The sequence below is a fragment of the Topomyia yanbarensis genome, chromosome 2, assembly GCF_030247195.1.
Source record: "Topomyia yanbarensis strain Yona2022 chromosome 2, ASM3024719v1, whole genome shotgun sequence".
NCBI lineage: Eukaryota > Metazoa > Arthropoda > Insecta > Diptera > Culicidae > Topomyia > Topomyia yanbarensis.
Window position 1 is genome coordinate 60,854,444 of NC_080671.1, and position 26,778 is coordinate 60,881,221.

General features: G+C 40.0%; 2 protein-coding genes across 3 annotated transcripts in view; both read right to left on the reverse strand.

Moving 5' to 3' along the window:
* Nucleotides 1-4,254: 4,254 nt before the first annotated feature.
* LOC131686206 (protein cornichon homolog 4) lies at nt 4,255-6,146 on the reverse strand. The gene is made up of 3 exons (XM_058970449.1): nt 5,937-6,146; nt 5,518-5,840; nt 4,255-5,460 (listed from the first exon to the last, which is right to left on the reverse strand). The coding sequence occupies exons 1-3, from the start codon at nt 6,009-6,011 to the stop codon at nt 5,388-5,390; spliced, it is 471 nt and encodes a 156-aa protein (XP_058826432.1). The 5' UTR covers nt 6,012-6,146; the 3' UTR covers nt 4,255-5,387.
* Nucleotides 6,147-22,968: 16,822 nt separating this feature from the next.
* LOC131686193 (calcium uptake protein 1 homolog, mitochondrial-like) overlaps nt 22,969-26,778 on the reverse strand; it is a 67,154-nt gene continuing 63,344 nt past the window's right edge. Inside the window, exon 11 of one of the 2 annotated variants that reach the window (XM_058970428.1) lies at nt 22,969-23,106. In XM_058970428.1, coding sequence (XP_058826411.1) covers nt 23,079-23,106 — 28 coding nt within the window. In that variant the 3' untranslated portion in view covers nt 22,969-23,078. The remainder of the gene's footprint in view (nt 23,107-26,778) is intronic. The other variant, XM_058970427.1, reaches the window with a different exon arrangement.

The window sequence follows — 26,778 nt, forward strand, 5'->3', positions numbered from 1 at the left end:
CAAGAAAAACCATTAATATATTACATTATAGAATTTATTTCCCCACATTATTGCAGTATTTTCATTCTAAGGATCAGTATCTACTCATTTTTGTGAATTTTTACGAAACCATTAGTTATTCGGCAGTTTTACATTAGGCGCGAAAATATCATCTCATATTATACCGCGAAAAGATAAGATCCAATGCTGTCTTGTCGAGAAAAGTTAGAGAGCAAACAATGTTACATCGTATGTTTCCTTTTTTATTGCTGGTCGAAGTAGGTGAAATATCGCCTTATTCTGTTCACGAATGCGAAAATTGTAAACTCTGCTACTATGAGTGCGTTGCGGTAAAAAAGGCATTGTGCTAAAACGAGTTTTCTTCAAAATTTTCGAAAAGCGCGACGCGCCAAAGTGATAAAACAGGGGTATTGGTGTTATTTATGAGTTTGTGCAGTTTTTTTTAATGTTTGCCCTGTTTACTAGAAAAATTGAGCTTAGGCCAATAATTTAGGGAAAATCATTGGTAGGGCAAGGTGGGGCAAATTCGACCGTTGGGTAAACCCGACCCCCTCTGTTATCGAAAATCGGAAGCACTACGCGAACTAATATCAATGTTGTCGTGTAGAGCAGTGGTTTTCAACAGGGGGTGAATTCACCCCCAGGGGTAAATTGGACGTAAATTTACACTACTCCTGTATTCGGAAGTTGTTCAAGAAAATGATCCTGTTTCGCCTCGACAATTTGGTTATTTCTACAGAAATCCAAATGGCCTATGCCAACAAAGAGCAAATGGCATCAGTTTTCTTGGATATTAAGCGGGCTTTTGACTCAGTTTCTATCAAAGTTCTGTCAGAGAATCTGCACCAGCATGGTCTTTCACCGATTTTAAACAACTTTTTGCTAAACCTGTTGTCTGAAAAGCACATGCACTTTTCGCATGACGATTTAACAGCAACGCGATTTAGCTACATGGGTCTCGTGTCTACGTCTCCCACTCTACAATTTTTATGTGAATGGCATTGACGATTGTCTTGTCAATTCACGCACGCTAAGGCAACTTGCAGACGACGGGGTGGTCTCTGTTACAGGGTCCAATGCTGCTGATTTGCAAGGACCATTGCAAGATACTTTGGACAATTTGTCTGCTTGGGCTCTCCAGCTGGGTATCGAGTTCTCCACGCAGAAAACTGAATTGGTTGTCTTTTCTAGGAAGCGTGAGCCGGTGCAACTCCAGCTTCTTTTAATGGGTGTAACGATCAATCAGGTCTTCACACTTAAATATCTCGTGGTCTGGTTCGACTCTAAAGGTACCTGGGGATGTCACTTTAGGTATCTGAAACAAAAATGCCAACAAAGGATCAATTTTGCCCAGACAATAACTGGAACATGGTGGGGTGCCCACCCAGGAGACCTGATCAGGTTATACCAAACAACGATATTGTCGGTGATAGAGTACGGGTTTTTCTGTTTCCTTTTTTATTTATTAACAGATTAAGGCCGAAGTGGCCTGTGCCGTATACAAAAGATTCCTCCATTCCACTCGGTCCATGGCCGCGCGTCGCCAGCCACGCAGTCTGCGAAGGGTCCGCAAATCGTCTTCCACCTGGTCGATCCATCGTGCTCGCTGCACCGGGCTATTGTCCGACATTCTGGCTACGTGCCCGGCCCACCGTAGTCGTCCGATTTTCGCGGTATGACAGATGGGCGGCTCCCCCAACAGCTGATGCAACTCATGGTTCATTCGCCGTCTCCATGTGCCGTCTTCCATCTGCACTCCACCGTAGATGGTACGCAGCACTTTCCGTTCGAAGACACCAAGTGCGCGTTGGTCCTCCACGAGCATGGTCCAGGTCTCGTGCCCGTAGAGAACTACCGGTCTAATCAGCGTCTTGTAGATGGTCAACTTCGTACGACGGCGAACTCTGTTCGACCGAAGTGTCTTGCGGAGGCCAAAGTAAGCACGATTTCCTGACACGATGCGTCTACGAATCTCTCTGCTGGTATCATTGTCGGCGGTCACCAGTGAGCCCAAGTACACGAACTCTTCAACCACCTCGATTTCGTCGCCATCGATGCAAACTCGAAGCGGGCGGTTCTCATTCTCTTCTCGTGAACCTCTTCCTATCATGTACTTTGTCTTCGACGTGTTGATGGCAAGTCCGACGCGCTTGGCTTCTCTTTTCAGTCTGATGTAGGCTTCCTCCATCTTCTCAAAGTTTCGTGCAATAATATCAACGTCATCGGCGAAGCCAAGTAGCTGAACGGACTTTGTGAAAATCGTACCAGTCGTGTCCATCCATGCTTTTCTTATTACACCTTTTCTGTTTCCGCTCCGCTGCGAACATACACTTCATCAAACTGGAGAGAATCCAGTATCGTTGCTTGCGCATTGCCTTAGGTTGCATGCACTCGGCCAATACGATGAGTCTCGAAGTGCTGGCTTGCGTTTTTCCGCTAAAAAATAGATTTTGGGAACTCTCATATCAATTGCTCATCTGATGCGACATCCTGAACCTGTTGGTGATAGAAAACTGCTACAGGCTCGTCGAGCTTAATTCTCAAACCCGTTTTATGTCATTGTACTTCGACTACATGGCACAGAGCATCAACCCTTTTTCATATAATCCCGACCGTGTCCCTTTATTTGATACTTCTGATTCAACTGTATTCTTCGACACATCCATGAAGGAAGAGCCCCGAGTAATCCCGGATCATATACGCCCACAAGTGATCCCTAATATATTTTATAATAAATTCCAAGAAGTGGACTGCGGCAAAATGCTCTACACCAACGGATCAAATCTCGGTGGGTCCACTGGCTTCGGTGTCTTCAATGATAATGTCACCGCTACATTCAAGCTCAATGATCCTGCTTCAGTTTACGTTGCCGAATTAGTCGCTATTCCGTATGCCCTTGGGATCATCGACACTTTGTCCACAGATGACTACTTCATCATTTCGGACAGTCTCTGGACAGGCTCTTCGTGCGGTGAAGCCTAAAAATCAATTCCCGTATTTCTGGGGAAGATACGGCAGTCTCTGCACAAGTTATCTGAAGATCTTACCAGAATTTGTTTGGGTCCCCTCTTATTGCTCTATCCCGGGTGAAAAGGGCGACTCTTTAGCAAAGGTAGACGCATTAGAAGGTGACATCTACGAAACACCAATTTGCTTCAAGAAATTTTTCAGTATTTGTCATCAGAGGACACTCGACAGTTGGCAAAACTCGTGGAGCAACGAGGAACTTGATTCAGGGGGATGGATGTGGGTCGGGATTTCATAATCACTACCAATTTAATGCGCATTTGCAGCGTATTGAGCACACAGAGAGTAGTCGGTGCGCTTGTAATGAAGGTTATCACGACATCGATCACGTTGTCTGGTTGTGCGCCGGGTATTTCGGCGCCAGATCACAGTTAAAGGATTCCCTCCGGGTCTGAGGTAGACCGCCCGATGTTCCAGTTCGGGATATCCTAGCAAATCGCGATCTTCCCTATATGTCTCTCATCTACCTCTTTATTAAAATGACAAATATCCTAATCCAGCCCCTCTCTTCTATATATCGTCCTCAGAATCTCCCTGCACTGCTTTTGTGGAATCAGAGTGCCATCATGTGACCACATTTGCCCCTACCACTTCAGATTTGCAACCTGTTTATTTATATAATACCTTTTCAAAACTCTAAAAGAAGACTATTAGTCGATTTATTAGATTATCACGATTCAAATTATGCCAAATAGTTGGTGGAAAAATAATTGACCAAGTGGAATGCTGCTTTTGAAAAAGTGGCTAATTAAACATTATACTTTTTTGCTTAAAGTGAGTTAGCGTCTAGCGTTTCGTGGTAGTCGCGTGCTAGGTTTTTCTTACCGAGAGAATCAGTGAGACGCAAAAGCAAGAAATGGAGCTCAGGATGAATACAGTAGCTATTAAGTTCCGGTCTTTTCGAATTAAAGTTTAGGCTTACGGATTTCGTCTTTATCCATTTCCATCATATCAGATATACAGCACTGAAAACGCTCAACAGATAGCCTTAGACAAAAAAACACCATCCCTGTATCTTGATAATGCAGAAATCGACAAACTGGTACTACTTGCGCAGTGTACTTGCGAGGATCCATGAAAAATTTACTGTTACTGCCGTTATAAGCTTAATTGTCCCATGTTCTATGGGATTCCCTATATGCATGGGGCAATTATGCGGAGAACGGCAGTGTAGAACGCGTAAAATACGAATATTGCACATTTTTTTCAAGTAATGTAGTCACAAGAATGGGAATAGATTGAAAGGGTCCACGGCGGAAAATCTCTCTCCCGTATTTTTTTTCAGATCCTTAAACTAAACTTTCTCGATTCCTTATAACAATAGCGTAGTTATCACTACGTTTCCGGCCAGCTCAAATCTCAAACTTTGTGGCAGAATTAAAAATTGGAACATTTAGCAATTATTGCCGCCTTCGATTTTTTGGTATATCATTTTTAAAACTTCATAGCACCTATTGGAACAGAATTTCAATTTTTTATGTCTACGGTGATGTAACCCTTTACTGGGTTAAAAAAATTGCAGGATATGTTTATGCGAATTTATGTATGTTTAATGTCTTCGTGTCGTATCACATCCATTTAATTTTATTAATCCAAAATCTATTCTACTTCATTCCGATTAAATTCCTCACATTACCAACCCTAATCGATCACCGTCAGTGTACGCGAATAGTTTTGAGAAATCAGGACATACTTTAAATCATATCCGGTACCTAGAAATTTCTCTTCCTCCTGTTGCAGGAAAAATATTATTACAAATTTCTTTTTTTTCGAATTGTCGATAGATATGACTAAACTGAATTATTATGTAGACAGGGGGTTATGTTAAAAACGGTAGCTGAAGAATCAAACAATTTTCTTACATTTATATCGTATATTTCTAACCTAATAGTTCAATTTTTTTGAGAAACATTGGAAATGAATATCATTCGTTGAAAAACACAAAAGCGACAAACACTCGATAATGTCAGGAACTCAATAATCATACTCCTAGGGTGACTAATTTTAAACTTCAAAGTATATCCGATATTCATTGTATTCAATAATACTGGATTAGATCGTCGAGGGTTACGTGTTACTAACAAAAATTGCTATTGTTTGGTACTGGTTCATACAGTGCAGTAAGGCAATATTTGTAAAGTTCATTAACTTTTCTCATACCATACTACCGTACACAAAATGCTCGTATCGTGTTTAAATATATAATAGTGATAATCGTGTTGATTTTGAAACTTGCCTTTGATAGTCTTATGTCACATTTTTATTCGAGTGTTTTCGTAATGACGCAACAGAAATGACAAGAACAACGTCTAAAGTCTAAACAGACTACGGACCGTCGGACCCAGCTCGTAGATAATGGGCTAGAAATCCGTTACAAATTCACCTTCTTCGTGTCGCCGGATTGGGTCTCCCTTCAGCAACGCGATGATCATACTAAAATGAAATTTAGTCATAATCATAGTTTCAATTTAACAGTTTCCACTTACGTACCAGTACAAGTAAACGAAAAATATAATCATGTAGAATCCTAGCCCGATCATCGTATCGCGCAGATGCTTCTTCACCATGCCACGGTTGTGTATTTCGGCTGGATCGTAGATGCCCATATTACCGGCAGGTACTTGAAATAAGTCGTAAAACAGCCAACCCATCATCGGAAGATTGGCGAGGAACAGCAACCAGCTTCCGTTGAGTAGCAGAATGAATGCGACAAAGCAGTTACCCGCAAGCTTTGGCACCACCCAGCAATTCAGCTTGGAACAGCATTGCTGAGCATTCAGATGGTCACATTCCAGATCGGACAGGATAATTACCTAGTTTGTGTTCGCATGGGCTAAGGAAAATTATGATATTCATTCAAAACTTATAAAAGCGAAAACATAAATCAAATTGATTTTGACAAAGGATACAAAATAAATCAGTAGAAATAGAATTAAACCGGTAAGTAGCAGTGCTAGTCCGAATACTAGTGTTTCCGGAAGCATTTCCAATCTATTATATCACACCTGGGTCGTACGTAAAAAACAACCGTTGTTTACAGTAAAATTATGAACATTTTATCTCAGAAAACTGTAACCAGCACAAAAATAGATTGCTTCCGATTCGAAACCGGGAGTTGAGTGACAGCAACATAAACAACGAAGAAGTATGGGAAAGAGCAGCATAAAGCATAGTAAAAAAAAGAGAATTACCTGGCATTTATGTTCGGTTTTATGCTCTTCTTATGCAGCTCTATTTTCCCCTTCGAGAGCACTGTTATTCGAAATGACGGTTTTATTTTACGCGAGGCGTACTGATGCAAATGCCGGATCTTTAACCATTTACATCACGACTAGCTGGTTTAACCATTGAATACGTTGTGTACCGTGGTCGAAGAAGCTTTATAAAATTCACTAACTTTTTTTGAACTTATCTCATTTGTGTCATTCCCTAAGCCGCATAGTGGGACGAGATAAAAAACAGCCGGATATTGATATTCGCAATGAAACTATTGGGTATGGCACTTCGATATCTTCGGACAGGTTTCGTTATTTTTTTAGTGCTTTATATAATAGTGGCAAATTTAAACAATTTAAGGGGGTACATACTCAAATAAAAAAAACTCATTTATTATTTAAATGGTTAGGCGACTATGGAAAGTTTTTAGATCTTATTTTGAGTCAAAGTCAAAATTGAAAATGTCCATCTCGCAAGGAAAAAAGTTATAAAGTGAGACAGAAACACACAACGAGCTATATCTACTTTATTTGTTTTTTTTGACATTTTTGTATCGTTTTGGAAAGATGTAGATGGTTCTAAAAGTCACATTTTTGCGGAGCATACCAACTCGCTATCTATTCTCTTTAATGATTTATGACTGTTTTTCACATTTTTTCACTCTAACTTTAAAAGGCCACAGCTAATACTGTAAAACCTGAATCTGCAGGCAGTGATGTCCCTATCCTCTGTGCAGTAAAGAGAAATTGAAATTACTCCCCACACTCTGGCAAGCAAAACGAGAGCGCTTCTCTTTCGTTCATATACACCACCGTATTTGATATGTGTAAGCGCACGTTGATGGCAGAGGTAAATTTTCATACACCCAACACTGGAACGATCTAGAGTGTGGAGAAGAGCTCTTGAAATTCTCTGTGGCGCGCTCAGATAAATTCGCCACCGCGCGCGCCCCAGAGTCGCTGTGGTGTATTCACTGGCGTGGTTTCACTGGCGTGTATTCACTGGCGTGTGATCTTTGGTTTGTTTTCGTCTTACAAGCGGCATTGTGGGTGAGTGATTTAATTTGCACAGGTTATTGCGTTGTGTTGTGTGGATGGCGGTATTCGAGCCTAGGGGCAAACAAGGAAAACGTTTTACGTATCAATGTATCGGCTGGTATAAACAAAGTTTTATAATGATCTGTAGTATCAGATTAATCGTATAACAGATGTAAGACGGAATTTGTACATCCACATTAGGACCGGCCTATTTTTTGTTCGACTGAATAACTCAATGATAATTTAACTTATTTTGATTGCGAATTTGGCGACGCCAAAAAGTAAAGTGATCCATTACAAGTAATCTCCTGGTATTACACACGTTCTCGATTATTATCATACGCAGGCATTGTAATTCTCTCTCACTCACGCGAGAAGAGGCTTATCCGATGTCCAACTTTTCCGAGATAAAGTCCACATAAAACAAAATAACGTTCACGAGAATTCACATTATTACTTGTTTTTTTCTGTAGCGCGTTATTAAAAATAATGACGTGCCAATTTAGAAGCGCTTCTGGTTTTCTCTCGAATTTCCATGCGATGGAATAATAAGAGAGAGAATTAAAATTAAAACCTAACATGTTCGGGTACGAGTATAGCAAAGAAGTTCAAAATGGCAAATCCACCGTCTTTGCAGTGCATACTAAATTGTTCCAAAGAACGTTTATCTGTTTACCGTGATTTTATAATTTGTAAAACTTATAATATTAAGTTTATGTATCAGAGGATGTTTATGACCTCACCGAATAAAAATCTTCTTGTGTAAACCTTGAACCTATAGTTGATTTCGTGACGTGAGGATGTGCTTTTGTTTTCATTTCGATCCGAAAAAGGAATACGATCTACGTTTATATCAAAAATTAACGTAAACTTCGTATTCTATACATATATTAATCAATTCACCTGTAAGTATTCATGCATACACGTTATCGAGTACACTTCCGTGATTTTTATTCTTAGTCCAATTAGGTGATTCAAATTTTCTGATAAACAGAAATATAGGATTTGATTCCTGATGAAAGAGGTTTTTATGGATATTTAGTAAAATTATATCAGACAATACTAATTATCCTCAACATATTCCATTTTCTTCTCAAAATTTATCAATTTCGAATGCTCTAGTAATGCTAACAAAGTAAATACATAATAGTTTAATAGTTCCGCACTTAAGGTGTGAGTCGCATTTTAGTCATGCTTGGGTCAGTAAAAGCCAAATATTTTACGCTTTTTTGGCTATTCTCGAGCGACGTAGCGATACAAAAAAATATTTCGTTCTAATTCTAATATATTTTTTTTGAAAATCTACACTTGTACTGCATTACAACGATAGCATTAGTTAGACTAATAATATAGTGCAATAAAAGCAGAATGTTGAAAGTTGTTCTACGTGTCTTATGAACTGCCCTAGAATTTTAATTGCAAATATGGGAAATCATTCAACGTTCTTTGGTATGTGTGCAAAGAACTAGAATATTTGAGTGAAAATTCTGCTAAAAAATCGATGAAGTTCTGTGGGCGATTTCAATATATTAAACGAAAGCATTTAATCACAAAAATGATAAAAATGTTAAGATTGTTTATTAACCAATTTATGTATGTGAAACTTCTTGTACCATTACCACTACCATGTATCATTAATATAACCATTGCTAATTACGGCTCCTATGGGACATGCAACTATAGATACATTAGCTCAACTATATATAACTTTCATACTCGGTCATACAAACACCCTTTTGTTAAGAACCGGCCACCATACCAGAATTTGCTTTTTTCCATATATATATATATATATATATATATATATATATATATATATATATATATATATATATATATATATATATATATATATATATATATATATATATATATATATATATATATATATATATATATATATATATATATATATATATATATATATATATATATATATATATATATATATATATATATATATATATATATATATATATATATATATATATATATATATATATATATATATATATATATATATATATATATATATATATATATATATATTTGACAACATACCATTCAAGCACCATTTTAATTCTGTCGATTGATGTTTTTTTACACGATGGCTTCTGAAGAAAGCTTCGTTGACACTGAAGTAGCCTGACGCTTTCTCCTATTGAGCTGTCGCCGTAATATTATAGAACGTAGTTTTTTATATCATGTTAATCTACAGGTTTTTGGAATCTTTGAAAATCCCTCGGAAATCCCCTGTTCGAAGATCGTGCAAGATGTTTTCATAAGGCGAACTTTTTTCTATATTTTCGTTGATATAAAAGTTCGCAAGCGATCTTTTCTTCTTCCGATATTTGCTTGAACCGAATAATGTTCCCAAACATCGGCACTCTTGAAGCTCACTGACGATTTTTTTCCGTAGCGATATTTTATATCAGTGAACTTTTTATTAGAAAATCGGCGATGAAAAGATTCTGTTGTGAACATTGATATTTTGATATTTTCCCAACACTACCTTTTTGATAAAACACCTCATTCAAGAAAGTTATAATGAGGAATAATTTATCACACAAAAATCGCTTGTTTAAACTTGAGGAAACACCTTACTTGTTACTTGAAAATACGAAAATTTCATAGAGATTGACAGAGATTCCGACAGATACTACCAGATACCTAATACTTTGTTTTGCTGTTGATATTACGTGCAATGAATCCGTGCATTATAATTACGGTCTAAAATACTAACTGACGCAAAAATCTAGAATACGTATAATAAACATTGTTGCTGCTGACCCATTTATAACATCCTTTTATGGAACACAAGATTCATTGTTCATTTAAAATAAGCGTGAACACTAGTGGCCTTTTTTCTTGACCCCGAAACTGAGCCAATTTATTTCGCTCATTGACGCGCAGAATCCCGGTCCTAGTTCCCATGCTCTTGAAACATTCGCTTTCGCCTGCTGTTTAAACTATTTCCACGCAAAATAACAGACAAATAAAAAAATGAATAACGGGTGTACGCTCAATTGTGATGTTGTATGTAAATTAATTATCGTCACAAGCGTATACCTAATTTTAAACTTGTAGGATTAAGTTATAATAAAACTATTAATACTTATAACACGAGTTTGCATATCAGGTGCCTCTGGTCATTATAAAACTCTCTATACGATGATACGTAAAAAGTTTTCCCAAATTGCTCCGAGGACTGAGTACTTTTAGTTTTGCAGGTAGTGTAACAATACTTTATAAACTCCTTCGCTTTACCAAGCAACTTGTATGAAATCTTCAGTAGAAAATAATATAAGCTTGAAATAAGCTACCACCATCCACACAACACCTGTGCAAATCAAATCAATCGCAACAACCAGAGCAAATCAAATTAATTTCACTCGCAATGCTGCTTGTAAGACGAAAACAAACCAAAGATCACACGCCAGTGAATACACGCCAGTGAAACCACGAACAGTGAATACACCACAGCGACTCTAGAGCGCGCGCGGTGGTGACTTTATCTGAGCGCACCACAGAGAATTTAAAGAGCAAGAGAGCACGGTTATCTCGCACCCAACTACCTCAACACCAGCGCACACTTGAAATCGGTCTATACAGCTCCGAAAGAAAGAGCGTTCTGCTTTTTTCTGTGGTGTGTGATCGTTGTATCCTCTGTGTAGGCATCACACTTACGCGCCAGTGCATCACTAGGGTGAAATGCCATCACTGTCTGCAGGTATCTGCAGCTAATATTTACAAAGTTGTTGAAAAAATGTCTAACAAACATTTTGCAATCGAAAAATCAATCGGATCTAGTAAGACTTTTAACTTTTTTTCAATTATGATTTTTTTTCGCACAACTATTAACAATTTTCAAACAATTCATTATTGCAAGATTTTTGTATTCTGATTGCAGTTGAAAACTGAAAAATTGTACCAGCGACAACCGTTTTTTTCTCTTTTTTTTTCATAAAACGTTTATTTGACACGGCATTTGCAAAAGCTTTTTTACGCCGGGGTTTTTTTACATAACATGTTACAAAGGTTCTTATGACTATCACGTTATAAAAAAAAATTCACTTTCTAATGCTAACACTGAGGATAATCATCATTTTGAATGTTTTTAATTATACTCTATTTTCTTGTATTTCATTGTAAACCGATTGATAGTTTTTCTGTAATCTTTGTTTATTTTTTTTTCTTTATTTATATCGTTTTATCTAACTTAACTAACTGCGAAGAAATCTAAATTGTTTGTGGGTAGTAAGGGAAAAAACTAGAAACATTGTGGGGATAATTATATTTGAATATTTATTCAGGAAATGATAAATATGGCCCATGTATGTAAGATCTCGTAAAGCGAGGATATCACGAACAGGAACATAGGGTGGTTTTCTTCTGGCTCGTAAGGAGTCTATTAATTGGGATCTAGCTTCACGATATTCAGTGCAAGACCAAACAACATGTTCAATGTCTTCGTAACCCTCTCCGCAAGCACATTGATTATCTTCTGCGATCCCAATACGGCGGAGATGCGCATTCAACGTATAATGGTTGGACATGAGTCTAGACATCACACGAATGAAGTTTCGACTTACATCCAACCCTTTGAACCATGCCTTCGTTGATACTTTAGGGATAATTGAGTGCAACCACCGTCCCAGATCTCCATTGTCCCATGATGTTTGCCAACTAGTAAGCGTCCTCTGACGAGGTGCGCTATAAAATTCATTGAAGGCAATAGGTCTTTCATAGATGTCACCGTCCAGCGCCCCTATTTTGGCTAAATTATCCGCTCTCTCATTACCCGGTATGGAGCAATGAGCGGGAATCCACACTAAGGTAATTTGATAAGATTATCAAGCTTTAATGAGCGTAGTGCCTTAATTGTGCTGAGGCTATCTGTGAGGATGAAATAATGGCTCGGAAGTAAAGTATCAATTATTTCCAGACTATAGTGAACTGCTGCTAGTTCGGCTGTATAAACGGAGGCAGGTTCTGCAAGCTTGAAAGAGATCGAGGTGTTATTGTTGAAAATACCGAAGCCAGTGGCCTCATTGATTCGTGACCCATCAGTGTAGAACATTTTATGGCAGTCAATGTGTTGGTATTTACTTATGAATATTTTAGGGATCTCCAGAGAGCGCTGGTGATCCGGGATTCCACGAATTTCCTCTTGCATGGACTTGTCGAAAAATAAAGTGGAATCGGGAGTATCTAGTATATTAACACATGTCAGAACATAACTAGAAGGCGTTATTTCTTGTGACATGTGATTGAAGTACACTGTCATGAATCTGGTTTGGGATTGAAGCTCGACAAGTCTTTCGAAATTTTCAATTACAAGTGGATTCATAACCTCACATCGTATAAGTAAACGAGAGGAGAGATCCCAGAATCGATCTTTTAAGGGAAGAACTCCCGCTAGAACTTCAAGACTCATCGTATGTGTCGATTGCATGGAACCTAAGGCGATTCGTAAACAACGATACTGTATTCGTTCCAATTTAATAATGTGAGTGTTTGCAGCTGAACGGAAACAGAAGCACCCATATTCCATTACTGAAAGTATCGTTGTTTGATACAATCTTATCACGCCACTTGGATGAGCACCCCACCAAGATCCGGTTATTGTGCGGAGAAAATTTATCCTTTGTTGGCACTTCTTTATCAGATACCTAATGTGGCCTCCATGTACCTTTAGAATCGAACCAAATTCCGAGATATTTAAAGGTCATGACTTGGGCTATCGTTCTACCAACCAACTGAAGCTCAAGCTGAGCTGGATCACGCTTCCTTGAAAAAACAACCAAAGCCCAACTTGATAAATTATCCAAACTATCTTGCAGTGGTTGTTGTAAATTTATGGCTTTTGGTCCTGTAACAGAAACCACGCCATCATCTGCAAGTTGCCTTAGAGTGCATGGGCTGACAATACAATTATCAATGTTATTCACGTAAAAATTGTAGAGAAGGGGGCTTAAACAAGAACCTTGTGGGAGGCCCATGTAACTTATTCTGAATGTAGCCAAATCGCCATATGAAAAATCAGGCGCGGCGAAACACTTTACGCCCGAGTGGGTAGAAAGCATAGGGTGAGGGGTCCATTAGTAAGGATTTTTTCCCTTTTCGCAATGCACACGCTGACATTACATTTACAATAAATCGCATTCGTTTGAGAAAAATGGAATTGTGGTACATCGATGTTTTCAAATGTGTGTAGTGCGAGATACATGCGTTTTTTTTCAATTTGTTTATTTGATAAGGCACGTATGCGTTAGCTTAAAGGTGCCATTTTTTCATTGTTTTACATTTTGAATTTCTTAAAACTAGGGGGTTACACATTTCAATATTATTTTGTTTTATATAATGAAACTAAAAAAAAAAACTTTACAGCTAACTTATACATGTAAAAGAGGGTATAATATAATATTCGTAAGATTTGGGGGACGGGTCATTTTGTGTGTTCTTTGTATAGTAATTCACTTTATGATTTTTAGAAGGGGGATTGTAGGAGAAATTAATTATTAACTAAGCGGAACATTTTACAAGCTTATTAACTAGAAATAACTAGAAAGAGTGGTTCAAGATTAAGGGGAATTAATTAGGGCTATTTTAAAGTAGTGGTACTGTTGGGCATTTCTTAACGAGATTAAATATTGATCAACTAAAACTAAGCACTTAAGTTTTGGGAATATATTCAAGGGGAGAAGGGGATGAAGTCATACATCTGTGTATCAGAGACATGGGAGGGAGAGCGGACAAGGCTGAAGGGGGGGGGGGGGGGGGGGGGTGAGATATAAACTTTCAGTTTCCGGCATCAGGAATTAACGGCCAGGATTACAGATTCGAACGGATTGATCAACTAACACTAGAAGATAGGGGGGCACATAAGTTTTGAGAAGATATTCAAGGGGAGAAGGGGTGAAGTCATACATCTGTGTATCAGAGACATGGGAGAGAGGGTGGACAAGGCTGAACAGGGGGGGGGGGGGATATAAACTTTCAGTTTCCGGCATCAGGAATCAACGACCAGGATTACAGATTCGAACGGATGTATCAAGTATTGGGACGCCGGGCGGTTTTCCTCGAGCCGGCAGGGGTTCCTCCAGACGATTTCGTAGTACGGCTCAGATACGGATCGGGAACACACCGCGCTGCGTGTGTGATGTTGTACTGTAGATCTCGTGTTGTTGGTTCATTCGACAGATGTTTTGTCTCGTCTTGGAGTCGTATCAAACCATCGTTGAGGTACGGTAGGCGGAAGAGGGCACTTCTGGGAATAATAAGAGAAAAGATAGGGGCATTTAAATTTGGATATTGATGGTTTTGAGGAACGTGTATATAAGGGACATGTAGAGAATATCGCGGCTTGCTAGTACATCTCGAACCGGGACATTGGGTGATCTTCCTCGGGCCCGAAGGGAATCGAATAGTTGAGATCTGGCAGAACAGTACTCGGCGCATGCCCAGACAACATGTTCGATTTCGTGATAACCGTTGCCACAAGCGCAGATACCGCTATCCACGAGCCCAATACGCCGGAGATGTGCGTCCAGCGTGTAGTGATTGGACATGAGCCGAGACATCACGCGAATGAAATCCCGACCCACATCCATCCTTCTGAACCAAGGTTTCGTCGATACCTTAGGGATTATCGAATGTAGCCACCTTCCCAGTTCACCATTGCTCCATGAAGTTTGCCAACTTTCGAGGGTTCTCTGATGAGTGATACTGAAAAATTCGCTGAAGCTAATTGGTCTTTCATATATGTCACCTTGTAAAGCGCCCGCCTTAGCTAAAGAGTCCGCTTCTTCATTACCTGGAATGGAGCAATGCGAGGGAACCCAAACTAAGGTAATCTTGTACGATCTTACAGACAAAGCACGCAGGCGCTCCCAGATTTTCCCCAGAAAATATGGAATGTGCTTTCTAGGTTTCATTGAACGGAGAGCCTCGATTGAGCTGAGGCTATCCGAGACAATAAAGTAATGATCGGTAGGCAAAGTATCAATGATCCCAAGGGTATACTGAATAGCAGCAAGTTCTGCGACGTAAACTGAAGCAGGATCATTGAGTTTGAATGAGGCGGTGAGGTTTTGATTGAATATACCGAAGCCAGTGGAGCCGTCGAGGCTTGACCCGTCGGTGTAAAACATCTTGTTGCAGTCGACTTCTCGAAATTTACTATGAAAGATGCTTGGGATCACTTGCGGACGTATGTGATCCGGGATTCCACGAATCTCGTCTTTCATGGATGTGTCGAAGAATACAGTTGAATCAGAAGCATGAAAGAGATTGACACGGTTGGGATAGTATGAAGAAGGATTGATATTTTGTGCCATGTAATCGAAGTACAAGGACATAAATCGGGTTTGAGAATTGAGCTCGACAAGCCTTTCGAAATTTGCAATTACTAACGGGTTCAAGATATCGCATCGGATGAGCAATCGATATGAGAGTTCCCAAAATCGATTTTTCAGCGGAAGGACGCCCGCCAGCACTTCGAGACTCATCGTATGGGTCGAGTGCATGCAACCCAAAGCAATACGCAAACAACAATATTGGATTCGCTCTAGTTTGATGAAATGTATGTTCGCAGCGGAGCGGAAACAGAAACTCCCGTACTCCATCACCGACAATATTGTTGTTTGGTACAGCCTGATCAGGTCTCCTGGGTGGGCACCCCACCATGTTCCGGTTATTGTACGGAGAAAGTTGATCCTTTGCTGGCACTTCTGTTTCAGATACCTAATGTGACATCCCCAGGTTCCTTTAGAGTCGAACCAGACCCCGAGATATTTGAAAGTTGAAACCTGAGCAATAGTTTGACCCATTAATTGAAGCTGTAGTTGCGCTGGTTCACGCTTCCTTGAAAATACGACTAGCTCAGTTTTCTCCGTGGAGAACTCGATACCTAGCTGGAGGGCCCAAGCAGACAAATTGTCCAAGGTATCTTGCAATGGTCCTTGCAGATCGACGGCTTTGGGACCTGTAATAGAGACCACACCGTCATCTGCAAGCTGCCTTAGCGTGCAGGAATTGACAAGGCATTCGTCAATGTCATTCACGTAAAAGTTATAGAGAAGGGGACTTAGACATGAGCCCTGGGGAAGACCCATGTAGCTAATTCGTGATGTCGATAAATCACCATGCGAAAAATGCATATGTTTTTCAGACAGCAAGTTTTGCAAAAAGTTGTTTAGAGTCGGTGAAAGACCATGCTGGTGCAGCTTCTCAGAAAGAATTTTGATAGAAACTGAATCAAAAGCCCCCTTTATATCTAGGAAAACTGATGCCATCTGCTCTTTGCTAGCATAAGCCATTTGAATTTCTGTTGAGAGCAACGCAAGACAATCGTTCGTCCCTTTGCCTTTGCGGAAACCAAATTGTGTATCTGACAGTAAGCCATTTGCTTCAACCCAATTATCGAGGCGAAACAAGATCATTTTCTCGAACAACTTTCGGATACAGGACAGCATCGCAATCGGTCGATACGAGTTGTGGTCGGAGGCTGGTTTTCCTGGTTTTTGAATGGCGATGACCTTCACTTGCCTCCAGTCATGAGGGACAATATTACCCTCAAGAAACTTATTAAATAAATTCAACAAGCGTCTCTTGGCAGAGTCTGGCAGATTCTTTAACAAGTTAAATTTGATTCTGTCTGGCCCTGAGGCTTTATTGTTACATGATAAGAGAGCAAGTGAGAACTCCACCATCGAAAACGGTGTTTCGTTCGCGTTATTGTGAGGGGACGCGGCGCGGTAGATCTTCTGTGCCGGGGTGGAATCCGGACAAACCTTCTTGGCAAAATCGAATATCCAACGGTTTGAATATTCCACGCTCTCATTAGTACTGTTTCGGTTTCGTAAGCGTCGGGCCGTACTCCAAAGAGTGCTCATCGATGTTTCTCTCGTTAGTCCGTCGACGAACCGGCGCCAGTAGCTACGTTTTTTGGCTTTTATCAAACTCTTCATGCGCGTTTCCGCCATTGCGTACTGTCGGTAGCTAGCTGGCAGCCCGTCGTCCCGGAAGGTCTTATACGCAGCGGCCTTCTCCGCGTACACGTCTGAGCACTCTTTGTCCCACCATGGATTGGGAGGACGCCCGCGTGAATTCGCGTCTGGTACGCGTTTAGTCTGAGCTTGAATCGCGGTATCGAGAATCAAGCCAGCCAGGAACCCGTACTCTTCCTCCGGAGGAAGCTCTTGTGTCGATTCTACTTTTTCGGATATCGCGGACGCGTAGCTCTTCCAATCAATATTTCGTGTGAGGTCATACGAAACATTGATTGAATTCGGTGGCCCTGAACCGTTAGCAATATTAATTACGATTGGCAGATGGTCGCTGCCTTGGGGATCAGAGACTACCTTCCACATGCAATCTAACCGCAGCGATGTCGAGCAGAGGGACAGATCTAAGGCGCTCGGTCGCGCTGGAGGGGCAGGAATCCGTGTCATTTCACCCGTATTCAAAATGGTCATATTGAAGTTGTCGCAAAGCTCATGGAGTAGGGTAGATCGATTATCGTCATGAAGGCAACCCCATGCCGTGCCGTGGGAGTTGAAGTCACCTAAAACTAGCCTCGGTGCGGGGAGGAGTTCCGCAATATCGCAAAGCCGTCGGTGGCTAACTGAGGCTCTAGGGGGGATGTAGGTGGAAGCAATGCAAAGGTCTTTGCCTTTAATTCTGGTTTGGCAAGCGACAACTTCAATGCCTGGTGTCGAGGGGAGGTCGATCCGATTGAAAGAATAGCACTTTTTGATCCCCAAAAGTACTCCTCCGTAAGAGTCTTCTCGATCCAAGCGAATAATATTAAAATCGTGGAAGTGTAGGGTTATTTCTGAAGTGAGCCATGTCTCGCATAGGGCAAATGCATCGCATTTCAAATTATTTAGTAAGATTTTAAACGAATCGATTTTCGGGATAATGCTTCTGCAATTCCACTGTAGAACAGTGATTAAATCCTTGACCTCGTTCGATGAATTAGCCATCGAAGGATACAATCGCTGAAAGAAGGGGCCATTTCGCAGTGAACTGCATCAAAAATGTTTTTACTGCGGGGAGAAAGCTTATCAAGATACTTTTAAGGGGGTCAGAAATGTTTAACGCTGTAAGAATACGGTCCACAATGTCAGAGAAATTTATTAAGCCAGCACTGTTTTCTTTCTCTGGCTGAGATATGGGAACACTTGGGGTTTTTGATGTTCCTGGAAGTGCTGGGAACTCCTTTTCTGAGCTCAGGTTACTGAGACCGGGAGCGACTTGCTTCGGTTTTGCACCAGTACTTCCTTGAGTAGTTATTTTAGGGGGACCATGAAGAGACACCTTCTGGCCTTTACGACGAAGCTTGGAAGAAGAAATGTTCTTCCTTTTTCTACTACTTCTAGGCACAGCAGAAGATGTTCCCTCCTGGGGTTCATCACAGTCGCCTTCGTCAGTAGACAAGTTGGTAAAGATGTTCGTAGAGACAGGTGGCGTAGCTATCTTAAGCATTTCTGCAAAAGATCGCTTAGAGCGTCCCTGAAGGGAACGCTTAAGATTTTCCTCGCGCTGTTTGTACGCGGGACATGAAGGGAGATCATGTGGGTTTCCCCCACAGTAGAGACACTTTTCGACATCTCTACCACAGGAATCATCCGCATGATTCCCACCGCATTTCCCACACCGGGCTTTATTGCTACAATGGGAGGCTGTGTCCCAATTGTTTGCAATTAGTACAGTTCATGACCCGCGGCACAAAGAGGCGAACAGGTAGACGAACCTTGTCAAAGAGGAGGTAATTGGGCAGGGCAGAGCCGGCGAAGGTCACCCGATAAGAGTCTGAGTTGACGTATATTTTCTTGCCGTCAGCTGCGACTGATGCTGAATGCAAACGTTTGCATTCCAGTATCTTCACTGGCTTAAGCATGGGGTCTTTGAAACAGCCAGTCCCATATTTTAGCAGGTCCTCGCAATTCAGACTCGAATCGGAAACGACCCCACTGACTTCAACCCTGCTAGCTGGAATATAAACCCGGTACTCCTTCGTAAAGGGCTCGTATCCAGCAATATCGTTTGCCTGAGTAGAACTGTTAACCACCACCCGAAGCTTATCAGGGCGAATTTTCGATATTTCTGTCACGGCCGAATACCGATCCGTCAGAACTCGAGAAATCTGCAACAGATTCAAACACTTTTTTTCTTTGGTCCGGAAGAAGATCACAAATGGCCCGGTGGCCGAGCTCGGATATACCTTGAGCCGGGGAGCCGATTTTATTTCGACGTCCATTTCACCTTGAGATGAACCGCCGTCAGGGGAAGTCATTTTTGCACGGGCCTATTGCCCAGTGCACGTTATTAAGACAACCAAGAAGGGGAAACGAAAACTAATACTTAGCTTGTGTATGTAACGGTATCCAGACGGCTTACTAAAAGAACACTGCTTCACTTCACTGACCGGCTAACGGTACTCAGAAACCGAAACACAAAAGAAGGGAAAAATAATGAAACCTCAACTAGGCGTAGAGTGTGCCAATGTGATACATGCGTTGCACATCTAAATTTTTTGAAATGGTTCAAAATTTTATTTTATTTATTTTTTCGAGTGGGTAGTACTACCCATACTACCCACGCTTTCCGCCGGCCCTGTGAAAAATGCATGTGCTTTTCTGACAATAAGTTGTATAAATAATTATTTAATATTGGTGAAAGACCACATTGATGTAGTTTCTCTGAGAGAACATCAATGGGAACAGAGTCGAATGCTCCTTTTATGTCTAAGAACACAGACGCCATTTGTTCTTTTTTGCGTAAGCTAGTTGGATTTCTGACGAAAGTAGCGCCAGACAATCATTCGTTCCCTTTTCCCTCCGAAAACCAAACTGGGTATCTGAGAGCAAGCCGTTCGCCTCAACCCAATTGTCGAGACGTCGTAGGATAATTTTTTCCAACAATTTCCTGAGGCAGGATAGCATTGCAATCGGTCGATACGAGTTATGGTCGGAGGCTGGTTTTCCCGGTTTTGGAATGGCGATAACTCTCACTTGTCTACAGTCGTGCGGGACTATGTTCTGCTCAAGAAGCTTATTGAATAAATTCAACAAGCGTCTTTTTGCTAGGTCAGGCAGATTCTTCACCAAGTTGAATTTAATTCTGTCTGGACCCGGAGCATTATTGTTGCATGAGAGGAGTGCAATTGAAAATTCCATCATTGTCAAAGGCGAATCTATGGAATCGTTACTTGTGATTTTTTTTTCTCTTGTTTAGTGCTAATCCAATATGTCGGAAGTAGTGCGCTGTATAGCGTATCATTGTACGAATACAGCGCACTACTTCTACACTACTGAATGGGTTACAACATCCTTAAAATTTCCGAAAAATAACATTAACGAGATTTCCTCGAACCCCGGTTATTAAAACGGTCACTCAGTTTTCTTAAAAACTATTCATGCGATTTATCACAGTTGAAGTAATTTTAACAATAAATTATCTATCTCTTTAATATTTATGTTTAAGGTTTTTGACCCTCATATCTGTCCACGTTAAAAAGTGGCTGATGTTCACTATGAGGTTGTTATCATTATATTCTTGGCCTGGACAAAATCATCCTAGATGCCTTATGATATCCGGCGGCAGACACCTTGAATTGATCCACTGGATTCCTGCTCCCATGTCATAAAAAGCAACAAAAACAGTATTTTGTCCACATTAGCAAATTAATTGTTATCAATCTTTTGATCTATGCTTGTTAAACTTGCTTGCTTCTAGTAGTTGGAATGATAATGTAGTACACGCGCGTAAAATTGTTGGTATGTTCGTCATACAAAGCAAGGTTTTCAGTAGGCTTATTCTGCGCCGCCCAAAATTATTTCATATTTTCATTTCGAAAACAATCGATAGTTTTTTGTTTGTTTTAGCATCAGTTTATTTGTTCTTATTTTTAAATAGTTTGGTGCTAGTTTGTTTTCAGTAAAAATAATTTCTGTATTAGGTAGGGGAGACTGAGGAGACTTGATCCCCTTTTTTACTTTTCAGTCCAACTCCGTGGAATGATAAAAAACTATGTATTTTTTGTAGTTTTACATTGTTTCTAGGGATGACTAATGATCATAAAAAAATTACATGGAAATATTATACTGGACATGAGCATTTCTGGAAAACAACAAAAAAATGGAAAATTCTTAGATTAGTGGAGACTCGATCCCTAATTTGGGGACACTTGATTCCTTTATGAAAACGTGTTTAAAAGAGCATGTAGGGTAATAAGCCTATTTTTGCCCTGTTTCTACCATCATCCTACCCATCTGAAGCCTTTGGTTAGAGCAGCGTCTGCCATCTTTGCTCAACGCATTGACTCAAATGGTATTGCGATAATGGGGGTACTCGATTGGAGATTTTGCTGCGCTCAAACAGAAGATTTTCACCATTCTCAAGACAATTTTGTTATTATATTGGCTCTTAATAAGAGGCGAATGACCTTAACGTTAAAACCTCTATAATCGAAATAAAAAAATGGACCTTAATAACAAATCAAAAAAGCTGAAATAATAAAATTATTGTAGTAATAATGTGGTACCCTTCTTAATAGGGCAAAAACGGGTACATTACCCCATTCAATTTTATAAATGGATTGTAGTATTGATTAAATTGTTATGAATAGATATTGTTATTTTTGCTACTACATATTACGCATCTCTCACCTGATTTTTTACGAATTCCCCAAATCTCCGTGCAATTATTTGAAAGCTGTCTTTATTATGGTTGAGGAACGTCAAATGTGGGATGAATGGTCGCTACGTATACTGTAGTAAACAATTACTGTTATGTTTCTTTACGATGAAGCGTTTTTTATGACAACAATGACTTCAATTGTTCTGGTGTGAATTTGGTTATTTTCAGTGGTGTGTATGAAGTATGGCGAAGGGGATCAAATCTCCACGAATTTGAAGGGATCAAGTGAACCCATAGCATCTATTTCAGCAAACTTTAGTAAAAATATAGTTGAACAAAAGAATCAGCTCAATCATAACGTATTCATATAATTGACATTCTCCTGTAATTCTGTATGCAAAAGTAGAGTATGTAGTGGGTGATTTTATCAATTTTATAAGTTTGAAAATTTGAAAAATAAATCTTCTTCAGTTCTTCTGAGACTTTTTTTTAAATCGGTAAAAATTCGGTTACACAAAAGTCCAATTTCTTTTTTCTGTGTTAATGAAATTTATGTTTAGATAAAACTACGCAACTTTATAGTATATTCGATTAATGTATTCTGATCCGCCTTTGAGTTACAATGATGGGATCAAGTCTCCCCGGGGATCAAGTCTCCTCAGTCTCCCCTATGTTTCTAGAAATCTTTACGATATTCTTAAAATATATTTTAAGCACCTATTAAGTATCCTGGTGGCCGTGCACAATCTCATTCCTCCCGCGAGACTTGTGAAGTGCGCAGAAGTACATACGATTTCTAACAAAACAAATGTCGGACAAACATTGATGCTTAAGCTATATCAGTCCATTTTTAAAATACAGAATTGAGCTAGAATCAGCTAGAGCTAGAGAATCACTAATCGATAACTAGAGCTAGAGAATCACTAATCGATAACTTTACCGTGCTTCGGAACTTTGAAATCTAATCGACCGGCAGTCCGTGTTACTAGAGCTCACCTACAACTAAATTGCATGTCTGCCAGACCTTGTATTGGGCTATTTGATTTCCTCAACATATACCTTAACCTATATGCATACAATAAACTTAATATTATGCATATACGGAACAATTTGAACTCGCAGATTTATACGACTTTCCTTTCGCAGTAAAATTCACGCGTAGTATCGTCTTGGAGAATGTCTGTAGAATAAATAGAAAAAAATCCTAAATATTTTGCATAAAGTACGATGAGTAGAGGTTAATCCTCTGTATACAGCATTAATAGTAATTGTTTCCAGAAAAAAACGAATTTTTGAAAACTCAATCGGCCTACGCTTGGGTCGATTCTCAGTCCCACCGGATGAACCTGTTTTAAATTTGAGCCAAATCGGACAAGTCTGGCTAGCGGACCAACGTACCTGAAGTTTGTATGGCATTCGGAACACTAACTCGCATTTTCACCGCTAGGTGGCACTGTATGTATCAGTTCATCACTACTAATGAAAATAAGAAAGATAATTTTATTCCGTACAACTTTGTCAAAGACTGCAAATAAATCCCGCATCACTAGGAGAAGTTATAATTTTTTTTAAGGAAGTGATGTTGTGAGTAAGTTTTTCATGAGGCCCACATCTTCCTCGGTTGCACACAGCCAGCGAGCGCAGAGTCTGTTCCGAAGCCGACAACCTGTTCCAGGTTCTGTGCTAAGGGTAACTTTAGCGCGGCCAACATTGTAATCACTTGTTGCAAGATTATAAATTAGTCAACAACCTAGTATCGTACCTCATCAATTTCCACCTCGGAACCTATACCGGTCGGACTACCTCGTTCTTTACTAGCTACCAAAAACTTTATCATGTCAGAGTTTACAAACAGTCTGATTCTAGCAAGCTCTCTTTTAAAAAGCAAAATTGCCTTTTCAACTGATCTACGATCATCGCCAATGATGTTGGTGTCGTCCACGAAGCATGTGAGTTCTCTTGATGATGGTTCCCTTCCTTTGCACATCAGATCGTTGTATCGCATCATCGAACGCTATGTCGACCAATAGGTTACAAACGAGTCTAATATCTATCCGGCTATGTTGACACTCGATTTTGACCCATCCAGTGTCCTACGAATCAGCTTAATAACCATGTTTAAGCAATATCTACCATACTTCGTTTCGCTGAATCGTACGCGGCCTTGAAATCTTCAAACATATGGGGAGTCCGTAAGTTGTATTCCCGGAATTTACCCTGTATTTTCACAGGGTAAACATTCGGTCCGTTTGAGTGTCCTTCTCAAAGGATTCAGCCAACGGGCGTAGAATGCTAAACAGCACGCTAGGAAGTACATTGTAGGCGGCATTGAGAATGCCTCGGTCATTATTACACTCGAGATTGTGGTCCTTCTTGGAGATAGGGTATATGAGGCCATCCAACGAAGGTATTTGCTCTTCCACCCAGATGATCTCGTTCACGCAGTGAATTGCAGCGTACAGCCAGTCATTCCCGACTTTTAGAAGTTTACCGGGATGATGTTCTTCCCAATGGCCTTACCGTTTTCAGCTTTCGAATAGCCTATCGCACTACGTCAACAGCTTGTCCATCATCCTCACTCCTCGTTATATTTGTGCCTTCTCTACTCGTTTGTCCATTCAATAGCAACTCAAAATGCTCCTTTCAGCTGGCAGCCTGTTCGATCTAATAACAGATTTTCGTTCCGGTCGTTACTCATGGCCGGAATCGGGACACTTTTCCTCCTCATGTCGTTGATCGTTTTGTAAAACTTTCGAGCGTCATTCCTCGCTAAGCTTACCTCTGTCTCAGCAAGTACCATTTCGACGTACACTCGTTTTTTTACGCTGATGAAGTTTTTGTCAGCTGCCCTCAGCTCACTACACTGCCCACTATAATGACGATTATCAGCTGCAAACAATCGGCTCCTGGCCTGGAGAACCTCTGTCGCTCTTTGGCACTCAGTATCGAATCAGCCATCCCGCTGGTTTCCTCGAGGCGTATCTAACACTTCTGTGGCTGTTATACTGACAGCATCATCGACCTGTTGCCACGCTGCGTTCTGATTATTTCTTGTTGGTAGAACTTCGATTTGTTCATTGAGTTTTCGGGCATATCCCCCCGACAACCTCCCCAGCTGATTGTCGCTGAATGTTTAAGCACGCATGGTTCTATCACGCCTGCAACCGGTTATGCTGGACAATCTGGTGCTAATCCCACCAGATAATAGTCATAGTCGACGTTCGGTCCTCCGAAAGCCCTGACATCAATGATATCTGCAAAATGTCGACCGTGAAAACATGGTCGACATTTTGCCAACTAAACATACGGGTGTCTTCAGATGTGCTTCCGAATACATGGAGACACTAGCGCTATGCTCCCTCTAGTCGTTATAATGTCTTTTATTGATGCGGAAATTAACGTATGCGGAATGAAATTTGAACAACGCTTCCAGCATTAAAACAAAAATGCAATCGGTTGCAAGGCATCATACTAAACGTCATACTCTAGGCACACTTATTTTAAACATCCAGTTTTAATTTTGACCCGCTAGGAGATACCATGTGAACGAAATGGCAGCGAAAGCCCAATCTGGCACCTAGCTAATATGCCAAAAAAAAAAGATTTGGCGCATTGGAGGATTACCTTTTGTACCAAAGGCTGATAAACCTCCAAATGTACCACAACTCCGCCCAAATGAGGATTTCTGGAATAATTTGAAGCAGAGAGTATATGCCAATAATTTTCGACCTAAAACAAACAAACGTGATAATCAAAATTAAGAAAGAAATTAAGAATATGCCAACATCAATTTTTTTGACTCCTTTGCAAAAAGTTCCTGTAAACTATCATAAAGCTTCTCTAATGGGCTAAATTTTTTTTCTACATTAAGTTAATAGGCTGACAAATGTTTTCATACAGAGAGAACATTTAATAATTGGTTTTCTACAAAAAAATTGCCTTTTGAATTTTGTCCAAATTTTATTCCGCGTACGTTAAAATCTCTTAGATTGTTAGTTCTAATAATTAATCATTTTTTACAGGCAATCCCCGCAAAACTTCCGCTCAAAGATATCGGAATCGTTTTATATTGCTGTAAGGGCCGTATTCTCACAGTCAGTGTTATTTAAGGACTATCATAAATGTTTGCTGTGAAAAAATGCATATTGAACCGTTTGCAGGTGACGAAAAGTAATGATTGAAGCCATTTTGAAATCCAAGATAGTGGCTTCCAGTTTCACAAAAGTCTTCGAAACTACAAAACACCTTGAAACTACATCAGTATGGATGTCATTTGCAAGAGGTAGGTCAGAAGTTGACGAAAATTGGATATTGGAGCCGTTTTGAAATAAAATATGGCGGTTAAATATGGTTGCCAAAAAAAACAGAAACATTCATCAATATAGATGTAATTTGAAATGCGGAGGTCTGCTGATGATGAGAAATAATGATTGCATCCAGAATTGACGAACAAGTTACAACAATTTGTACGGATTTCGAGAACAATTTTGCTAAAAAAAAAGATAGAAAACAATAGGATGGTTTTCTGGGAGACTGAACGTTGTTATTTTTTTTTTATTTGTTCAATACATCAACAGGCATATCAAAGCCCCAATGATGTTGGCCTTAATACTAATCTAATTTCTAACAATCAAGTACACAAAAACAATAGTCATACAACAATTAAAACAAATAAAAAGGGCAAGTGTTGTTAGCTAATTGATTAAAAAGTCTGGAAAAACGTATACGCAGATTTTGTCGAGAAACGTTGAAATCAAATGCAGTAGCTGCCTGGTTACAAATTCCTTGCAGACCAGTGATGGCCCCATACATACTATAGTTAGTGCGTCGGAATGGTAATCTGAACATAATG

What these genes read in the sequence shown, in the direction of transcription:
- LOC131686206 (XM_058970449.1), bottom strand. Translation starts at nt 6,011, where the DNA reads ATGCTTCCGGAAACACTAGTATTCGGACTAGCACTGCTACTTACCGGT. An exon ending in TATTTCTACTGATTTATTTT is followed by an intron (nt 5,841 to 5,936) that starts GTATCCTTTGTC and finishes AACACAAACTAG; the next exon opens with GTAATTATCCTGTCCGATCT. An exon ending in TTTTTCGTTTACTTGTACTG is followed by an intron (nt 5,461 to 5,517) that starts GTACGTAAGTGG and finishes ATTTCATTTTAG; the next exon opens with TATGATCATCGCGTTGCTGA.